General features: G+C 40.1%; 1 protein-coding gene across 7 annotated transcripts in view; it reads right to left on the bottom strand.

The window, feature by feature from the left end:
- Positions 1-16,468, bottom strand: part of FHOD3 (formin homology 2 domain containing 3) — a 749,832-nt gene that overhangs the window by 16,608 nt on the left and 716,756 nt on the right. For 4 of the 7 annotated variants that reach the window (XM_069075779.1, XM_069075747.1, XM_069075738.1 and 1 more), the window contains 3 exons: positions 10,724-10,747; positions 7,394-7,565; positions 4,024-4,188 (listed from right to left, as the gene is read on the bottom strand). In XM_069075779.1, the coding sequence (XP_068931880.1) occupies positions 4,024-4,188; positions 7,394-7,565; positions 10,724-10,747 (361 nt within the window). The remainder of the gene's footprint in view (positions 1-4,023; positions 4,189-7,393; positions 7,566-10,723; positions 10,748-16,468) is intronic. The other 3 variants (XM_069075767.1, XM_069075758.1, XM_069075729.1) reach the window with 1 other exon arrangement.

Below are 16,468 nucleotides of genomic sequence, written 5' to 3' on the forward strand. Positions count from 1 at the left end.
TCCATCATTCTCTTCCTTTAGGAAATTCTACTCATCAGATGTCACTGTTTTGTCCTTCAATACTATATGAAAGGAGAAGGCTAAAGGCAAATCAGCTCAAATATATTATGCTTATGTGAAATAAATGTAAAAGAGGCCATATGACCTCCAGGCTTTTATAGACACAATAAAGGACAGTGATTAATGGAGTGACAGGAAGCAACATAGTACAGTAGAAAAAGCACTGACTCTGGAGACAGGGGTCTCAGGTTCAATTCTTCCCTCTGTCACTTACTACCCATGTGATCTTGGACAAATCACTTAATCTACCTCAACTTCAGTTTCCTCATTGGTAAGATGAGAGTCAGATTTGAGGGCCTCTGAAGTCCTTTTCCAACTCCAGATCTATGATCCTCTGAATTGACATGTCAGAGATTCTGAAACAGGACTCTTGGAAGTCACCTAGTCCATTTCACAGATAAGGAAACTGAAGCCCTGATATGAGAAGTGACTCACCAAGGTCACCTTGGTCGTAAGGGTCTGAGATGGGATATAAATTCATTCTACTGCTTTATGAATTCATATGGTTATATCACAAGCCAATCAGAGGGTATAGACTGGAGTTTGGCCAGGAGCAAACGTAACGGAGTTAAGATCAGCCAGAAACTAACTAGACTGAATAAAAAAAAATTCAACAGTTGGAAAAAAAGAGGATTTATTATGATGATTTGGATGCCCTTCCATGTTTCTAAACTGAGCAAGTTTTTGACTTTTCATCAGGATGTCTGGCACTGTGGAGGTGGAGCCATAAGCTTCAAACCCAAAAGCAGACACTTAATTATCTTAGCAGCCCTCAAATTGTTTTCATATCATAAATTCCTGAGTTATTGGAAGGATACTGTTCAGTTTCTTGGAAATGGTGTGAACGCTTCTTGCTAAAGCGTGAAATGATTCTCTCCTCCAGCCAAATGAGTTTATAGCCAGACTGTTTGTGTCATTCATTATCTCCTTCATTATCCATTTACCTCAGTGCCACTGTTCAGCAATTAAAGTCAATGAACTGAAGCCTGAGGCCCTGAACTATGGAACTTTACATTCCTTTTTCAGTTGTTTTTGATTCACTGAAACATCATGTTGAGACTTTGAAAGGCTGGAATTTATCAATCACATATTACAAAGGAAATCAGGGTCAACCTAAACTTTTACTGGGTCCCAAGTTTTTCTTGGTGTTTCCACTACACTCAAATTAAAACCAGCTCTATGGAAATAAACAGTTTCACTGAGTGAAATGTGCTTGGTCAGATGAAACAATAGCTGACTCTTTTGTGCAAGTATGGAAGAGGACTGATAAAACAGAGAATTATCTTAGAGCAAGGCAAACCACAGGCATGTGAGAACTAGATCATGGAATCTTAAGAGCCGGAAGGGGCCATCTGGTCCAACCTTCCACCCAGTGCAGAAAACTCCTGTGCACTAACACAGGATCTTTTTGAGCACAGAACAAAAGAGAATTTGGAGAGTTAGGTCATGGTTTTCTTAAATGGATCATATCTTTATTAAAAGACCAAGAAAGAAAACCAAACCTTACAAGTAATGTTTACTGGTATGTTTTTATGATACCCTTTCAAAGTGACATCTAAACAACCAAAACTTCTGATGGTTCAGTAAGAACTCTATGACAGGTATTACTCGTGACTACGTAAGTCCAAGCAGCTGCTACTTCACGTGCCAATGAAGTGATTATGGTCCTATTTTTCCCAAATTGCATTTAGTACCATGAAATGGTTAATGCAACTTTCATAATGCCTAACGGCAAACCAAAAGATAATGTCAAACATGGACAATTTTTATATGGAAAGGGTTGTATAAATTGATTCTACTGGAAAAAAAAAAAAACGAATAAAGCCCTCTTTCCCAAAACTGTCTCATATTCATCTTAAACATACTCTACATACTTATATAGCATATATTATATATGTACATATTCTCTCCTTTAGAATGTAAACTCCTTTCCCCCTTTTTTTTTTGCTTTTTGGAAGGCAGTTAGGGTTAAGTGACTTGCCCAAGGTCACACGGCTAGTTTTTGCGTTAAGTGTCTGAGGCCGGATTTGAACTCAGGACCTCCTGACTCCAGGGCCGGTGCTCTATTCATTGCGTCACCTAGCCGCCCAACTCCTTTCCCTTTTGAATTTGGATCCCTAGGCCTAGCACACAGTAGGTGCTTGATAAATCTTTGTGGATGGATTGATTACCTAGACCTAGCTGACTCAGTCTCATGCTGCCTTGGTTTAGGCATTCTGGTCTTGTGACTCTTTTCTGAATAAGGGCTAACACCTGTCTTTTCTTCCATATATTAAGATCATTCTTAAGTCTATGCTCTTTCTTCTTTTCTCTGTTCCAAGTAGTCACTCAGTCTCTAACTCTTCTTTAAACTTCACTCTGTACCAGAAACTGGTGATTCCTATATGAGACAGTGGAGAATTGACCATGATATTTTTATTGCTTGGGGATCAGTAAAGAGAGAAGAACTTGTGGGTACAATCTAATGCCTTTGATGAAGTCCCATACCAAAGGCTATATACAATGTTGAGTCACAATGGATTTAGGGATTGATCAAAAAAGTTTTGTCTAAGATAATGGATAATCCTAGTGAAATGAAAGAAAGAACAGAGATCATCATAATAGCTAACATTTAGATAGTGATTTACAGTTTTCAGAGCATTTTACATATATATCATCTGAATCCTACAACTCTGGGAGATAGGTGGGATCTTTATGGTTATTTTGAGGAAACTGAGACCTAGTGAGGTGACGTGACTTCCCTAGAGTCACACAATAAGTAGGTGAGGCAGGATTCAAACTCAGATCTTACAAAATCCATTGCTATCTCCATTATGCCACCTAAGGATAAATCAGTACTACTCTGGGTAGAAAAGTATAAAGATCTGTGTTTCCTTAGGGACTGTGGCTTGAATTAGTATTATTAGTTGTTGCTCAGTCATTTTCTGCCAGGTCCAGCTGTTCATTTGGGGTTTTTCTGACAGGAATACTGGAGTGATTTGCCATTTTCTTCTCCAGGTTATTTTACATATGAGAGAAATGAGGCAAACAGGGTTAAGTGACTTACCCAGAGTCACACAGTTACTAAGTGTCTGAGGCCATATTTGAACTCAGGAATGAGTCTTCCTGACTCCAGGCCAGGTGCTCTATCCACAGTGCCACCTTGCTGCCCTACTAATTAATATCTTTATAAATTATCTGTAGGAGGGAACACAAAGCAAAATCTCCAAGTCCAGAGGTAACACTAAACTCTTCTGGGGAGTGAAGAGATCTTGGTGCGCACCTGGTCAAAGCATCTTTTGCAACCTGGGCATAAGCTGTCCTTGGCCCACACCTCTGATCTCCACTGGTGTGTATAGAATTGAGAGCTGGAAGAGGTTTTAAAGAACACCTAGTCCTACCTCCCCTACCCCTCAATCCTTATACACATGTGGAAATTGAGGGCACAAGAGTTGTTGAAGGGACTTGTTCAAGGTCACACACATAGCACCCAGCAGAGCAGAGACTGGAACTTAGGGACTCTGAATTCAACTCCATTGTTTATTCACTACATCATTCTGTCCTGGCTATCTAAAGATGCCTGCAGCCTCCCTTGACTAAAAGTTTGAGCCAAAGCAGGCTTAGGAAAATAGATTCAGGTTGTAGCCCCTGGATTACGTCGTCTTCTGGCCTGGAGCTCCTGGGGAGTCCCTCGGGGATTTGAGTTCTGTAACACAGAACAGATTTATGGGGACCCTGGAAGTGCTCAGAATTCTAAAAGGGACCTCTTTGTTGCAGACTGATCCCATCTAGGCAGGGCCGCCAGGGTAGATGCACTACATATTTCTTCTATTCTGAGCTATGAGCCAGGAGCTCATTACAGCACAAAGTTACCAAACTACCCCTGCACTGGTCCCTCTCATTCCACTCTGCAAATGGGGACCTGGGGGGTTGGCTTCCTGGAAAACGCGTTCTGTTCTGTTCCCACTTCCCCAATGGACTCACGTGATTTTCTATTTGCCCGTGATCGTTTTCTTTCTCTTGGCACCACTCGCTGACTGGGCACTTGGGTGGCCGATTTGACAATGCGATCCATGATCTCATCTGCTGCGTCATCTGTAACGTTTGGTGAGTCATCAATGCCGGCATGCCACGTGCTGCTGGTAGAGCCTGGGCAGAAAGAACCCCAAAAGACATCGGGTTGTGAGGGAAAAAAAAGAAAAAAAAACACAAGACAAAATGAGCTTTTCATCTAGAAGCTGTATCAAAATTGGATCATATCCTCCTGACAATTATCCCAATAAAAGTTCAACCCAGAGGTTAATACACCCAGTTCTCAGATATCTGCATTTGTATTCACCATTTCAAATGACAAAGGGATACTCTGGGTGCTTTCCCCCTAATGTTGAGATCTTAATGTGGAGTGACCAGGTCTGGCATTTCTTTGATATGCATCTTGAAAGGGTGCTGAGTCTGGAGTTTAGAAAGACTTAAAATCTAGTTCAAATCTAGTCTCAGATTCTTACTAGTTATGTGACCCTGGGCAAGCCACCCAACTTATTTTTGCCTCAGTTTCCTCATCTGTAAAATAAAGATAATAGGAGCTCCTTCCTCCCAGCGCCAGGCATACAGTATTACATAAATGTAAGCTATTATTATTATCTCAGTGCCAACCTTAGAACTATATACATCATAGATGTTAAATAAATATTGCATGCACAAATGAATCCTGTGAAACATATAAAGTTGCTGTCATTATGCCCATTCCACCAATAAGGAAGCCAGAGCTTAGAGAGGTTAAATTGTTTACTTAAGGTCACACAGCTAGTTGACATGAGGCCTCATGACTAGCAGTTCCATGAACTTTTCACTAGACTTCAGGTGCCTCTCTTTGGGTTAGTTTTCTAGTAGTGAATGATAACAGGAATTTAATTCTTAGCTCTTTTGGCAAACTGTTGTTGTTATTCAGTCATGTCTGACTCCTCATGACCCTATTTGGGGTTTTCTTGGCAAAGATACTGGAGTGTTTTACCATTTCCTTCTCCGGTTCATTCTGCAGATGAGGAAACTAAGGTAAATAAGGTTTAAGTGACTTGCCCAGAGTCACACAACTAGTAAGTGTCTGAGGCCAGATTTGAATTTAGGAAGATGGGTCTACCTGACTCCAGGTCCTACACTATCTACTGTGCTACTTGGCTGCCCAGGCAAATAGCTTACAATAAACACACTAGAAAAACAGCATACACTTTTAAGTAGGCAGATGTTTAATTCTCAAAGGAGAAAAGGTCTTTCCTGGAAATTGTGTCAGCTGTATATTTGGCCATTACCTGATAATTCTTTCCTTATATTTGTCATCATATCCCCACACTTAGACTCACACAAAGTCTACCCCTGCCTTCTTGCCACAGAGCTGTGACAAGGAGCAGGGAGCAGGTTTAATGACTGGCCCTGTGCCACGAGGACATTTCATGAGTACCAATTTAAAAACTGTAACAGTGACTAATCCAGATGAGGAGATTAAAAACAAAACAACCCAAAGCAGGCTTTTCCCCCCAGCAAGTCACCTAGTTAGGACTGTCTAGTGAGTACATGCAATCTAGTAATAACCAGCCATTATTGTTGTTTTAAAGAACTAGAAGAGGTAGAACTAGACTGAGTCAAACCAATATGTTAGTGATGAGGCCACCTTTCATATGAGCCAGGAACCAGACCGCCAGAAAGGACAGAGAGAAGACTGGGTAAATCCAGACCTTCACTGACTATCCTCAGGGGAATACTGTGGGAAGGCCCTTTCACGGTTTTTCATTGGCTTTGTTCCCTGACCAGGCCTTTTGAAAGTGTGCCACTGTTACATTTCTTCCCTCTTCCAATTACACAAGAAAATAAATTTTATGTACAAAGACATTACAAGATAATTATCCCCATTCCTCAGGCAGTCAAGGGCTAGGCTGCTGGGAACCCATCAAGGGAAGCTCTCTCCACATTGTCATTTCCCTTATTTAATCCATTTGGATCTAGGGCTGTATGAATTCTACCAGCAAATCTTGAGGAACAAAGTGTATGGTTTGCCTAGAGGCCTGTTTTGAAGGGTCAGCATTGGTGGTTTAAAGCTTGGATGCTGGCTGTTAATTAGCATAATCTTCCTCTGATCCAGACAGCCCAAAGCTATTTCCTTTGTCACGGCCAGGAAGGCCTCGGTATTATGGCCTTCCAACTCACTTAGGGTTGGGTAGTTTTGTGAAATCACCTGTTTGCCTCCCTTCTCCCACTCCATATTTAAAGTTTATGTGAAAATAAGATACGCACATGTAAAGAGTTAAGTAACAATACAAGAGGGATGTTACAAAATGGCACACCCAAAGGGTCAGACAAGTAGGACAGACAGTGAGAGGTAACATGCAATAGTGAGCAGACTGCTGGACTTGGGAGTCAGTAAGATCTGGATTATTCATATCCCACCTCTGAAACTCACTAGCTATCGGACAAGGTCAAGTCACATAACCTTTCTGAGCCCCAATCTCCTCATCTGTAAAATGGACCTAATAATAACTTGGTAACAGAAGGCTAGTATGAGGTTCAAATGAGATAATGCATGTAAACCTTAAAGAGTTTCAAAAATGTCAGCAATCATTATCAGTGTTAGAAGTTCAGAGGAGGGAAAGATCATTGTAGCCTGGGCTAGTATGGAAAGGTCAAGCTGGGCCTTTAAAGAGAGGGCGTTCACTAGAACACCAGCTCCCTGGTGAGGAAACTCCATCCCCCAATTCACTTTGCCATTCACCGATGGACAGGAAGGAGGCTGGCACTGGGAGGAGGTGGTATGCCCTGGGGGAGCAGGAAAACAGATACAAAATCCAAAGCCACAAGATGGAGGTTGCTTTGTTCTGATGAGCGTTTATTTCATGGCATATAATGGTAATGTTACAAGTGCATCTTCATCTCTCCAGAAAGATGTTTCCATTGTCAGTTGACCATAATAACACCTACCTCAGTGTAGAACTTTCTGCTTTATAGCTTGACCATGAACAAGTCATTTATAATCTCTCTGAGTCTCAGTTTCCTCATCTTTAAAATGAGATTAAATTTAAATGGCCTTTGAAGTTCCTTCCTCTGATGGGGGCCTTTAACCTTTTCAGAGTCACAGACCCCTCTGGCAGCCTGGATGAAGCCAAGGGGCCACTTGTCAAAGTAATGCTTGAGTGCATAAAATCAAATACACCAGATTACGTAGGAAACCAATTATACTGAAGTACTGTTAAAGCAAGTTTATAGACCCCAGGTTAGGAACCCTAGCCTAGGTCTATGACCTGAGAACAAACTCCATTTTAGCCCATATAAGGAAGAGAGTGCCATAAGGAAGGAAGTGGCCAGTTACCTCTGCTGACTCGGCTTCGTGTCCTCACACCCAGCACTGAGGTGCCCTCTTCACCAATGGAGGAGGTTTTCAGCACAGCCTTCATGTTCTCATGTTCAGCTGCATCTTCCGCATAGTCCAGCCCCTGTGGTTGGCTCTGGGAGGGAGTGGAACTGCTCGAGAATTTTCCGGTCTGCAAAAAGGCAATCAGAGTCATGATAAATGTCATCTTTCTGGAACAGCTGAATTCTGTTCAAGAGGGAAAAAGAAATCCGCAGCTGAATTCTGTTTAAAAAAAAAAAAGCAAACTGAATACTGTCAGGGTATTCTGACTGTTGCCTCTGCAGATTCAACTGTTACTGCAGTTTACAGGGGCTGTCATCTGTTGTAGATAATAAATAATAATAATAATAGTGTTTACATAGTGCTTTTTATGTTTGCAAAGTACTCTACAAACATCTCATTTTGTGAAAATATCTGTGCGACAACAAGTTCTGTTGTGAGAGTCGCAAGAAGGACCTCATTGCAGGACAGGGCAGGGACTAGACCTGTGGTTTCACTAGTATGGAAACTTTTGGAGAATAAACTCCATCCCCCATTGTAGCTTGACACTCTCTAACTTATAGTCTTAAAGAGTTGTTGACAAGACCAACAAAACCATCAACTCTAGTCTTCCTTCCTTTCTCTCTTTCTTTCTTTTTTCTCTCTCTCTTCTCTCTGTCTCTCTGTATGGCATGGCGAATATCAACTGACTCCAACTTACTACCACAGGGGAAAAAAAAGGAATGTTAATTTTACAGAAACTATCTTATGTGTGACATAGCTTGAGGATGTCAAGCTACCTGTTAAGAAAAAATAGTTACATTGCAATGAGGGGTGGGGACAAGGCTTAGACCTCTAATTTCAATGGAATAGGGAGTTCTAGGATAAAGAAACTCTTTCTTATTAGGGCAGTTCAAAACCTTGTAGGCAACTTTGTAGTTTTAGAGAACTGCATGGGGTTACACAGACAATGTATGATAGAAGCAGGGTTTGAACTCAAGTTAGTGATGGGTAAGTTTGGCAGCATTCCTGTAAAGGGGGTCCATTTTCTTACCAAGAAGGCCTTAAAAAACCCTTCAATAACATCTAAGTATTTATGCAATCAACAGGATAGCATATAGTTGATCTGATTGGTCACCATTTGAAATGAGCACAAAGACTGACCACAGATACATAAGTATGTATATTATGATTATTTGTTTTTGTGTCTTATCTCCTCTGGGGACAGGCGTTATGTCTCATAGACTTTCTATCTCCCCTGTGCTTAGCATACTGATAGACACCTTTAGTGGAGTTTAATAGGTACTTAATAAATGTTTATTGAATAAATGAATGGATGGATGGAAAACCTATTGACTTAAGTTATTGATTGATATAATGGAAAAAAATGAACTGTCTGGGGAAGAGCTGATTTTCTTATTCACTGGGTTTCTATTCCATCCAATCACTTTACTTACTCGTAGTTAGGATGTACATAGATTTCTGCGTGTGGTGGCAAAGATGAGTGTCATCCATGATCTAGTTCTCATATGCCTGTGGTATGCCTTGCTCTAAGATAATTCTCTGTTTTATCAGTCCTCTTTCATACTTGCACAAAAGAGTCAGCTATTGTTTTATCTGACCAAGCACATTTCACTCAGTGCAACTGTTTATTTCTATAGAGCTGGTTTTAATTTGAGTTAGGGGTCAATGTATAGTGTGTAAATCCTTGCTACTGTGTAGGTGAAGGCTGTATGCTAAACCAATCTGGTATCTGAATTAACCCAATAATATGAATCTCTGAGTGGTGGAGGGAGACATTAAGCTTCCTAAGGAGGGAAATTGGCCCATGATAGAAATAGAGCAGGTCAAAGTTCTCATGTGAGAACTGTGTGCACTGTACTTCCAGCCTGGGAGAGACAGGGAGGCTCAGAGGAAAAAAAGAACATATATATATATATATATATATTTACATATCTATGGATAAATGAATAAAAGGAGTAAGTTCATTCAGGGATTCTGTTTTCACAAATTGATTTAACTTTCATCCTTTCATAGTAAAGAAGCATCATTAATATTGACTCAAATTTGGGAGTCTAAGTAAGACATTAGGATGCGGTGCTAAACTACTTCCCCACTGTAGGGACGTAAGTAGTAGCTACATCTGAGATTATGACTTACACCAAATATTCAGTGAATATGGAAAAAGTGAAAGCATCTATGAGTTTCCAAATATCTGTGGTGAGGTGTAGTGTTCTTCCCACCCAACACAGTGTAATTCTGGGTTGTATGTACCAGCTCATAATTTGGAAAAAGGAGTTTAACCTGAAGGCAGTGATGGGCAAAGAATCTGTGGAAAGATATATACATATTATATTACATATAAACCCGTGCTGAAACAGTGAGAACATCCACTATTTCTGGTAGTGACATTTAGTAGTTTTAATAATCATATGTAAAAAGACATGCAAACTTGTTCTATGAACCACAAATTCTACACCAATTCATAGTAGCATTTTAAAGGAGGCAAGTTAGTACTTCATTTAGTGGCTCCATGATGCCAAATATCTAAATGAATCCTGAAAAATTACATTATCTAGATTTTTTTTGCCGGGGGGGGGAGGGGTACATTGCACTTTTTGGGGGAGAAGAAACAACTTTCTTTCCTTTTTACCAAGTAGTTTGGCATTCTACAGATCTAGCCCTGGCCATGGCATTAAGGCAGCTTTATAAATCATTCTACAAAATTTTAGGTCCCTATCAATGGCCTGAAAGCTAGATGGCTATAACTTACGTTTTTCAATGATAATCCCCCTCTCTTGTTATCTTCACCTCATTCTATTGCCTTCAATTAAGGCAAATATCAGTCAATTTAGATTTCAAGAAACAAAATAGGAGAATCAGAAAGAGCAAGAATAGATTTCTTTTCCACATTCCTGGTAATATTTCATGTTCAAGGATGTTTGAGTCAAAATCTAAATTCTGGGCCTCTTATTTCACCAAAAAGAGCAGGGCTATCCCTGAGGGTCACATGGGCAGTCTTCCTGGTTTCTGTTCACTTCCAGTGGCAAGGAAGACACAATTGGATTCTACTTGAGATTCCTGAAAATCCTGCCTCGTGGCTGAATGGGAGGGAACAAAACCCCTTCCCTGCCCCCCAAGAAGCTGTTAATGGTAAAACTGTTGACCAAACAGAAAATCCCAAGCCTGTGGTTCCAAATCCCTAAATTTCAAATGTGAGCACTTCACACTGCTAGTGTTAGGAACAGACATCACAGAACACACCAAAGGGGTCAAAAGGATCATTTTAAGCTTTTAAAGTAAACATACCTCAACTTCATCCTCTTCATCAGTCTATCAGAAGTGGACAAATAATACACAGAAGATAGAAAAGGATTCTTAGCAGGTACAAAAGCAAAGCGTGGTCTTAGTGTTCTTGACATCACCCTCATTTCCCAAATAAACTCAGTAAACATAAACACAACTGCAATTTTCCAAGTGGATTCCCACTGCCTATTTCATCAAGCGTAAGCTAAATATAATGTGGCAGAAAGTGTGACGATGAACTGGGATTTGGGAGACCTTGATTTTAGTCCCAGATCTGATATCAGCTGCCTGTGTCTCCTTGGGCAATCTTTCTGGTCCCCAGTGAGGGCTCTCTCTCTCTCAGGCTCTTCCTCTGTGAATTGAGAGGACTGGATGAAGTGATTTTTAAGCTATATTTTCTTTTCTTTTATGCTTTTTGGAGGGGGAAGGTAGGGTAGTTGGGGTTAAGTGACTTGCCCAAGGTTACACGGCTAGAGTGTGTGTGTGTGTATGTGTGTGTGTGTGTGTGTGTGTGTGTGTGAGTGTGTGTGAGTGAAGTGTCTGAGGGCGGATTTAAACTCAGGTCCTCCTGACTCCAGGGCCAGTGCTCTACTTACTGCACCACCCAGCTGCCCCTTTAAGCTATATTTTCATTCTCAAATATTATGATTCTCCTTTTCCCATCTTTGGAGATTCTCCATGCTGAGACCCTACCCTTACGATTCATCTTTCATTCATTGATTCAATCCAACAAACATTTACTGGACACCCAATATGTAGCTGACGCTCTACTAAAACTCCAGGTACTGACTGCTAAGATGAAATAGACATGGGCCTTGTTCTCAGGAAATTAGAGTCTCATAGAAGGTTTTATTTTATTTCCCACTATTTCTCAACAATCTGGTTAATCTCCATCCTGTCCTATGGACATGCCATGCTCACCTTTCGTCCTTATCTTGTGCCTTTTCTTGGATTGCTCCTGGTGCTTGTAATATCCTCCTCAAGCTCTACTTTTTAGAACTGTAACCGTCCTCTGATTCAACTCTGACCCAAGAAGCCTGCTTCAGGGACTCCAGCCTAAGGGCTGGATCTCTCCCCCATCCAGAGACCTCTTACAGCATGTCAGGTCAGTGCTGTGCAATCCAGCACTCAGTAACATACTGCCTTGTATAGCTTTTTTCTTGAGTGTTTATTTTGTTTCCCCAAGAAGATTATAAACTACTTGAGGGCAAGGACTGAATTTTATGCCTCTTCAGTATCCCCCACAGGAGGTGGGAGGTGTTATATACATTGCTTGACAGGAACAGTACTCAATAAAAAGAATCATCCTATCTTAGAATCTGAAAGAACTTGGAAGGAAGGCATCGGATCTTAATCTCGCACTCTATCAAATCCATAATACATGGTCATTTCACTGCTCATTGAATAATTCTAGTGATGTTGTTTAATTGTTTTTCAGTTGTGTCCTACTGTTCATGACCCTATTTTTTGTTGTTGTTGTTTTTGAATGATACTGGAGTGGTTTGCCATTTCCTTCTCCAGTTCATTTCATAGATAAGGAAATGGAGGCAAACAGGGTTAAGTGACTTGCCCAGGGTCATACATGTCTTCCTGAATCCAAGCCCAGTGCTCTTCTATTCCAACCCCACTGAACCACTTAATTGTCAAATCCTACAATTACTGAACTAGGACTAAAGAAACACAGACCTAGGGGTGGCTAGGTGGTGCAATGAGGCATCAGCCCTGGAGTCAGGAGGACCTGAGTTCAAATCTGGCCTCAGACACTTAACACAAAAACTAGCTGTGTGACCTTGGACAAGTCACTTAACCCCAATTGCCCTCCCCCTCAAAAGAAACACAGACTTGGGTTCAAGCCCCTACTATGTCATTTATTAGCTCTGTGACCTTGTACAAGTTACTTATAGTAACTTCTCTTAACCTCAATTTTCTTGAAGTTTTTTTTTCTCAATTTCTCTTCTCAAAATTCTCAATTTTCTGTAAAATAGGGATAATTATAATTGTACTATCTAAATCAAGGAGTTGTTATGAGGAAAGGGCTTCAAAATCTGCCTCCAAAACCAATCGTTTTAGTTTTGCTTCCTGGAGCCACATGGGATAAATGTAATTTCCTTTTCCACATGTAAATCCTTCAAGTACTTGAAGACAACTATCATTTGCCTTATAAAAAGTCTTCTTTCCTTGAATGATATGGTTTCCAGACTCTTCCCTATCCTGGTTGCCCTCATCTGGAGTACTCCAAGTTGTCAATGTCCCCTTGTAGGTGCCCTCAACATTGTCCCTCCAGATGGGTCTGACCAGCACAGGGTACAGTGAGATGGATCATCTCCTAAAATCTGGGCACTAAACTTTTATTCATGCCATCTAAATTACCTTTACCTTTTCATAACTTCTGCTGTGAATTGCTAGCTCATACTGACTTTATGGCCAATTAAAACCCCTAGGTATTATTCATAAAAACTGGCAAGATCTCACATATTGTGGAATTGTGTAATCTCACAGTTGTATAATCTGATTTTTTTTTAGTACACATGCAGAACTTTACATATCCACCTTTTAAGCTTTATCTTGGTTTTGGCCCTATATTCTAGTTTATGGAATAGCACAGTCCTTTGCATATAGTAGTACTTAATAAAGTTATTAACTATTGAATAATGTAAATTTTCATTTTAATAGTTACCCATGCATTAGCTTTTCTTCTCACCTTAATAAAGAATGTTAACTGTTTTCTAATCTAAAATAAGCCTATGACATATTTTACTGCTTAGACTTCTGATTGTGTGGTCTAATTTCATTGAGAAATAAACTTCTTTTGGAAGCATAAACTGTAACATAGTTGAAAATAGCAGCATGTGCCACATGAAGTTTATTCAATTCTACTTGGTCTGGCCCTATGTTGGATCTTACTTCAAAAGGACATCAAAATGTTAGAGGAGAGTAATGCAAACTATTAAAATCTACCCATTTTGGAAGTTTTTTTTTAAAGTTTTATTTAGAATTTAGTTGTGCTGGTGATTTAATGAGTTTGGGTTTACTAATATTACAAAATTTATTTCTGGTAGATTCCGAAGCATGATGTAATGGAAAGAGTCTTGGAACTAAAGTCAAAAGACTAGGACTAGCTGGGTACAAGTTCTGGCAGAGTCAGAATTAGCTAGTGGTATGACCTTGGACAAGTCACTTCTCCATTTCCATTGTGAGTTCCCAGCCAGTAGTGGTCCTCATGAGCAGTCTGAATGACCACTTGAATGTTGCAGCTAGGACTCCCGTTTAGATATGGCTCATACTAGAGAACCCTGGAGATCCTTTCCAACCCTGTGAAGTACTTCTAAATACTTGTAAAGTATTGCAGATTCACATGAGCCAGTAAAAGCTTTGTTATTCTTTGGTTGTTTCACAGAAATACATCTTATCTCCTCAAATAGGCTGTAAGCTCTTTGAGGATAGGGTAAGTTTCTCCCTCTTCAATACTTTGCACAGGATAGGGATGGATCCCTTGAAGGAGTTTACCTTAGTACAATGAGGTGAATCTGGAACTGGTTAAATGACTCAATCTAAAGAAATCGATTTGTAAGGAAGTTTCCATTGGAATGCTTCAGGAATCTGTGATTGACCCTGTTTAATATTTTTATCATAGAATTGAATGAAGGCATAGATGGTATGTGCATCAAATTTGCAGATGTTCCAAACATGGGAAGGATAGTTAACATGCTATGAGAGTGAGCATCCAAAAATATCTTGAGATAATCTAGATTATTGGGTCAAATTTAGTTGAATGAAATTCAATGAGGTAAATATAAAAATTTACACTTGGATTAAAAAAGTCAGCATTAAAACAGAAGACAGGGGAGGTATGATTAGATAGCAGGTCATCTGGAAAATATCCAGGTTTTATGGACTGCAAACTCAATATAAATTAATAGTATGATATGGCAGTCAACAAAACTAGCACCATCTTGGGCAGCATTTAGAGAGGCATGGGGAATACAGGTGAGAGTCCTGCTGCCCCCTTCCCTGGCACACCACAATTGGTATATTGCATTCCACCCTGAGTGCTATAATTTCGGACATCAATATGCTGATGGTTGTCCAGAAGAGGGTATTCAACATAGTAAAGGGTCTTGAGAAGATGTTATTTGAAGACAAGTTTGAAGGAACTAGGGCTGATTAGACTTAACGGAGTCATGACAGTGTGTAAAGGGTATCATATAGAGGGCATTTGTTCTGCTTGGCCTTAGATTCTTGCCACATCAGTGGGGTAGGTGGGAAGGAGAGATAGAATTTGGTTCTCAAAACTTTAAAAAAAATCTTAAGAATTGTTTTAACATGTAATTGGGGAACAAATAAAATATTATTTTTTAAAAGCTGCCAAAAGGCAAATTTACATTCGATATTTAGCAAAAAAAAAATCTTTTAAAATTGATAGAGCTATTCAAAAGTGGAATGGACTGCCTCAGGAAGCAGGGGATTCCCTTTCATTTAGGTTCCAGCTGACCAGTCTGAGATTCTGTGAATCACACAGCTAAATAGACACAAGCATAAGGTGGCACCATTTCCCTTGAAAAACCTTTAAAAGCAATATCCTGAAGTTCCAGTAGATGGGGATGTGGCTACGTGAATGAAGACTGGATAGAATTGGGGGGGGGGGGGGGGAATGAGGGATGCTACCTCCTTCCAACAGCAGGAAGGCTGGGTACCTTTCTGCTTTAAAAAACTGAGGGATGGATTAGAATCTGGTCATCTCCTGCTCTGACCTCCCCAGCAACATCCATACTTGTAATACTTTAAGTATACAGAATATAAAATATAATTTAATATGAAATTACAAAATATAATTTAATAGAAAATGTATTTAATCCAATACAAATTTTTTAGAAATATCCTCTTTTGTTTCTAATCTGAAAAATGAAGATTTAGTAAATTAACTAATTTTTATTCTTAGGTATATGGCAAAGAATAGTGCTTTAACATAATTTGCAAAAATAAAGCAGATGCTTTTTTTTTTAAAAAGCAATCGGGGTTAAGTAACTTGCTCCAGGTTACACAGCCAGTTATTTCTGGGTGTGGTGCTAAGTATCTGAGCCCAGATTTGATCCCCAGGTCATTCTGACACTGGAGCTAGTGTTCTTACTCGCTGAGCCACCTGGCTGCCCCTAAGCAATTGGGGTTAAGTAACTTTCTCAAGGTTACACGGCCAGGTGTTTCTGGGTGGGTGCTAAGTGTCTGAGCCTGGATTCGATCCCCAGGTCATCCCAACACTGGAGCCAGTGCTCTTACTCGCTGTGCTACCTGGCCGCCCCAAAGCAGATGCTTTTAAAAAAGGTTTTCCACATTGATTTGTTGTGGTATAGTGAACAGAGTTCTGGGCCTGGAGTCAGGAAGACCCAGGTTCTATTTCTTCTAATCTCTCCCTGAATATAACTAGGCCAAACCTCAGAAGACAGGCACAAAGTAGGTCACTGTGCTCACAATGGAACCCGTGCCAGTCATTTTATTTCACTGACAGCTAAGTGGCATAGTGTGTCGATTATGTGGCCTGGAAACAGGAAAACCTAAGTTCAAATCCAGCTTTATACACTTACTAGCTATGTGACCCTGGGCAAGTCACATAACAATAGCACCAACCTACCAGGGTTGTGAGGATCACATGAGAGTATAATTATAAGGCACTTAGCACACTGCCTGGCATGTAGCAAATACCATAGAAATATTATTGTTATAATTATATTATTATCTTGTTAAAATTCTCCT

This window comes from Petaurus breviceps, unplaced genomic scaffold, assembly GCF_028583685.1.
Source record: "Petaurus breviceps papuanus isolate PSGF00001 unplaced genomic scaffold, PetGlider_PUasm1.0 151, whole genome shotgun sequence".
NCBI lineage: Eukaryota > Metazoa > Chordata > Mammalia > Diprotodontia > Petauridae > Petaurus > Petaurus breviceps.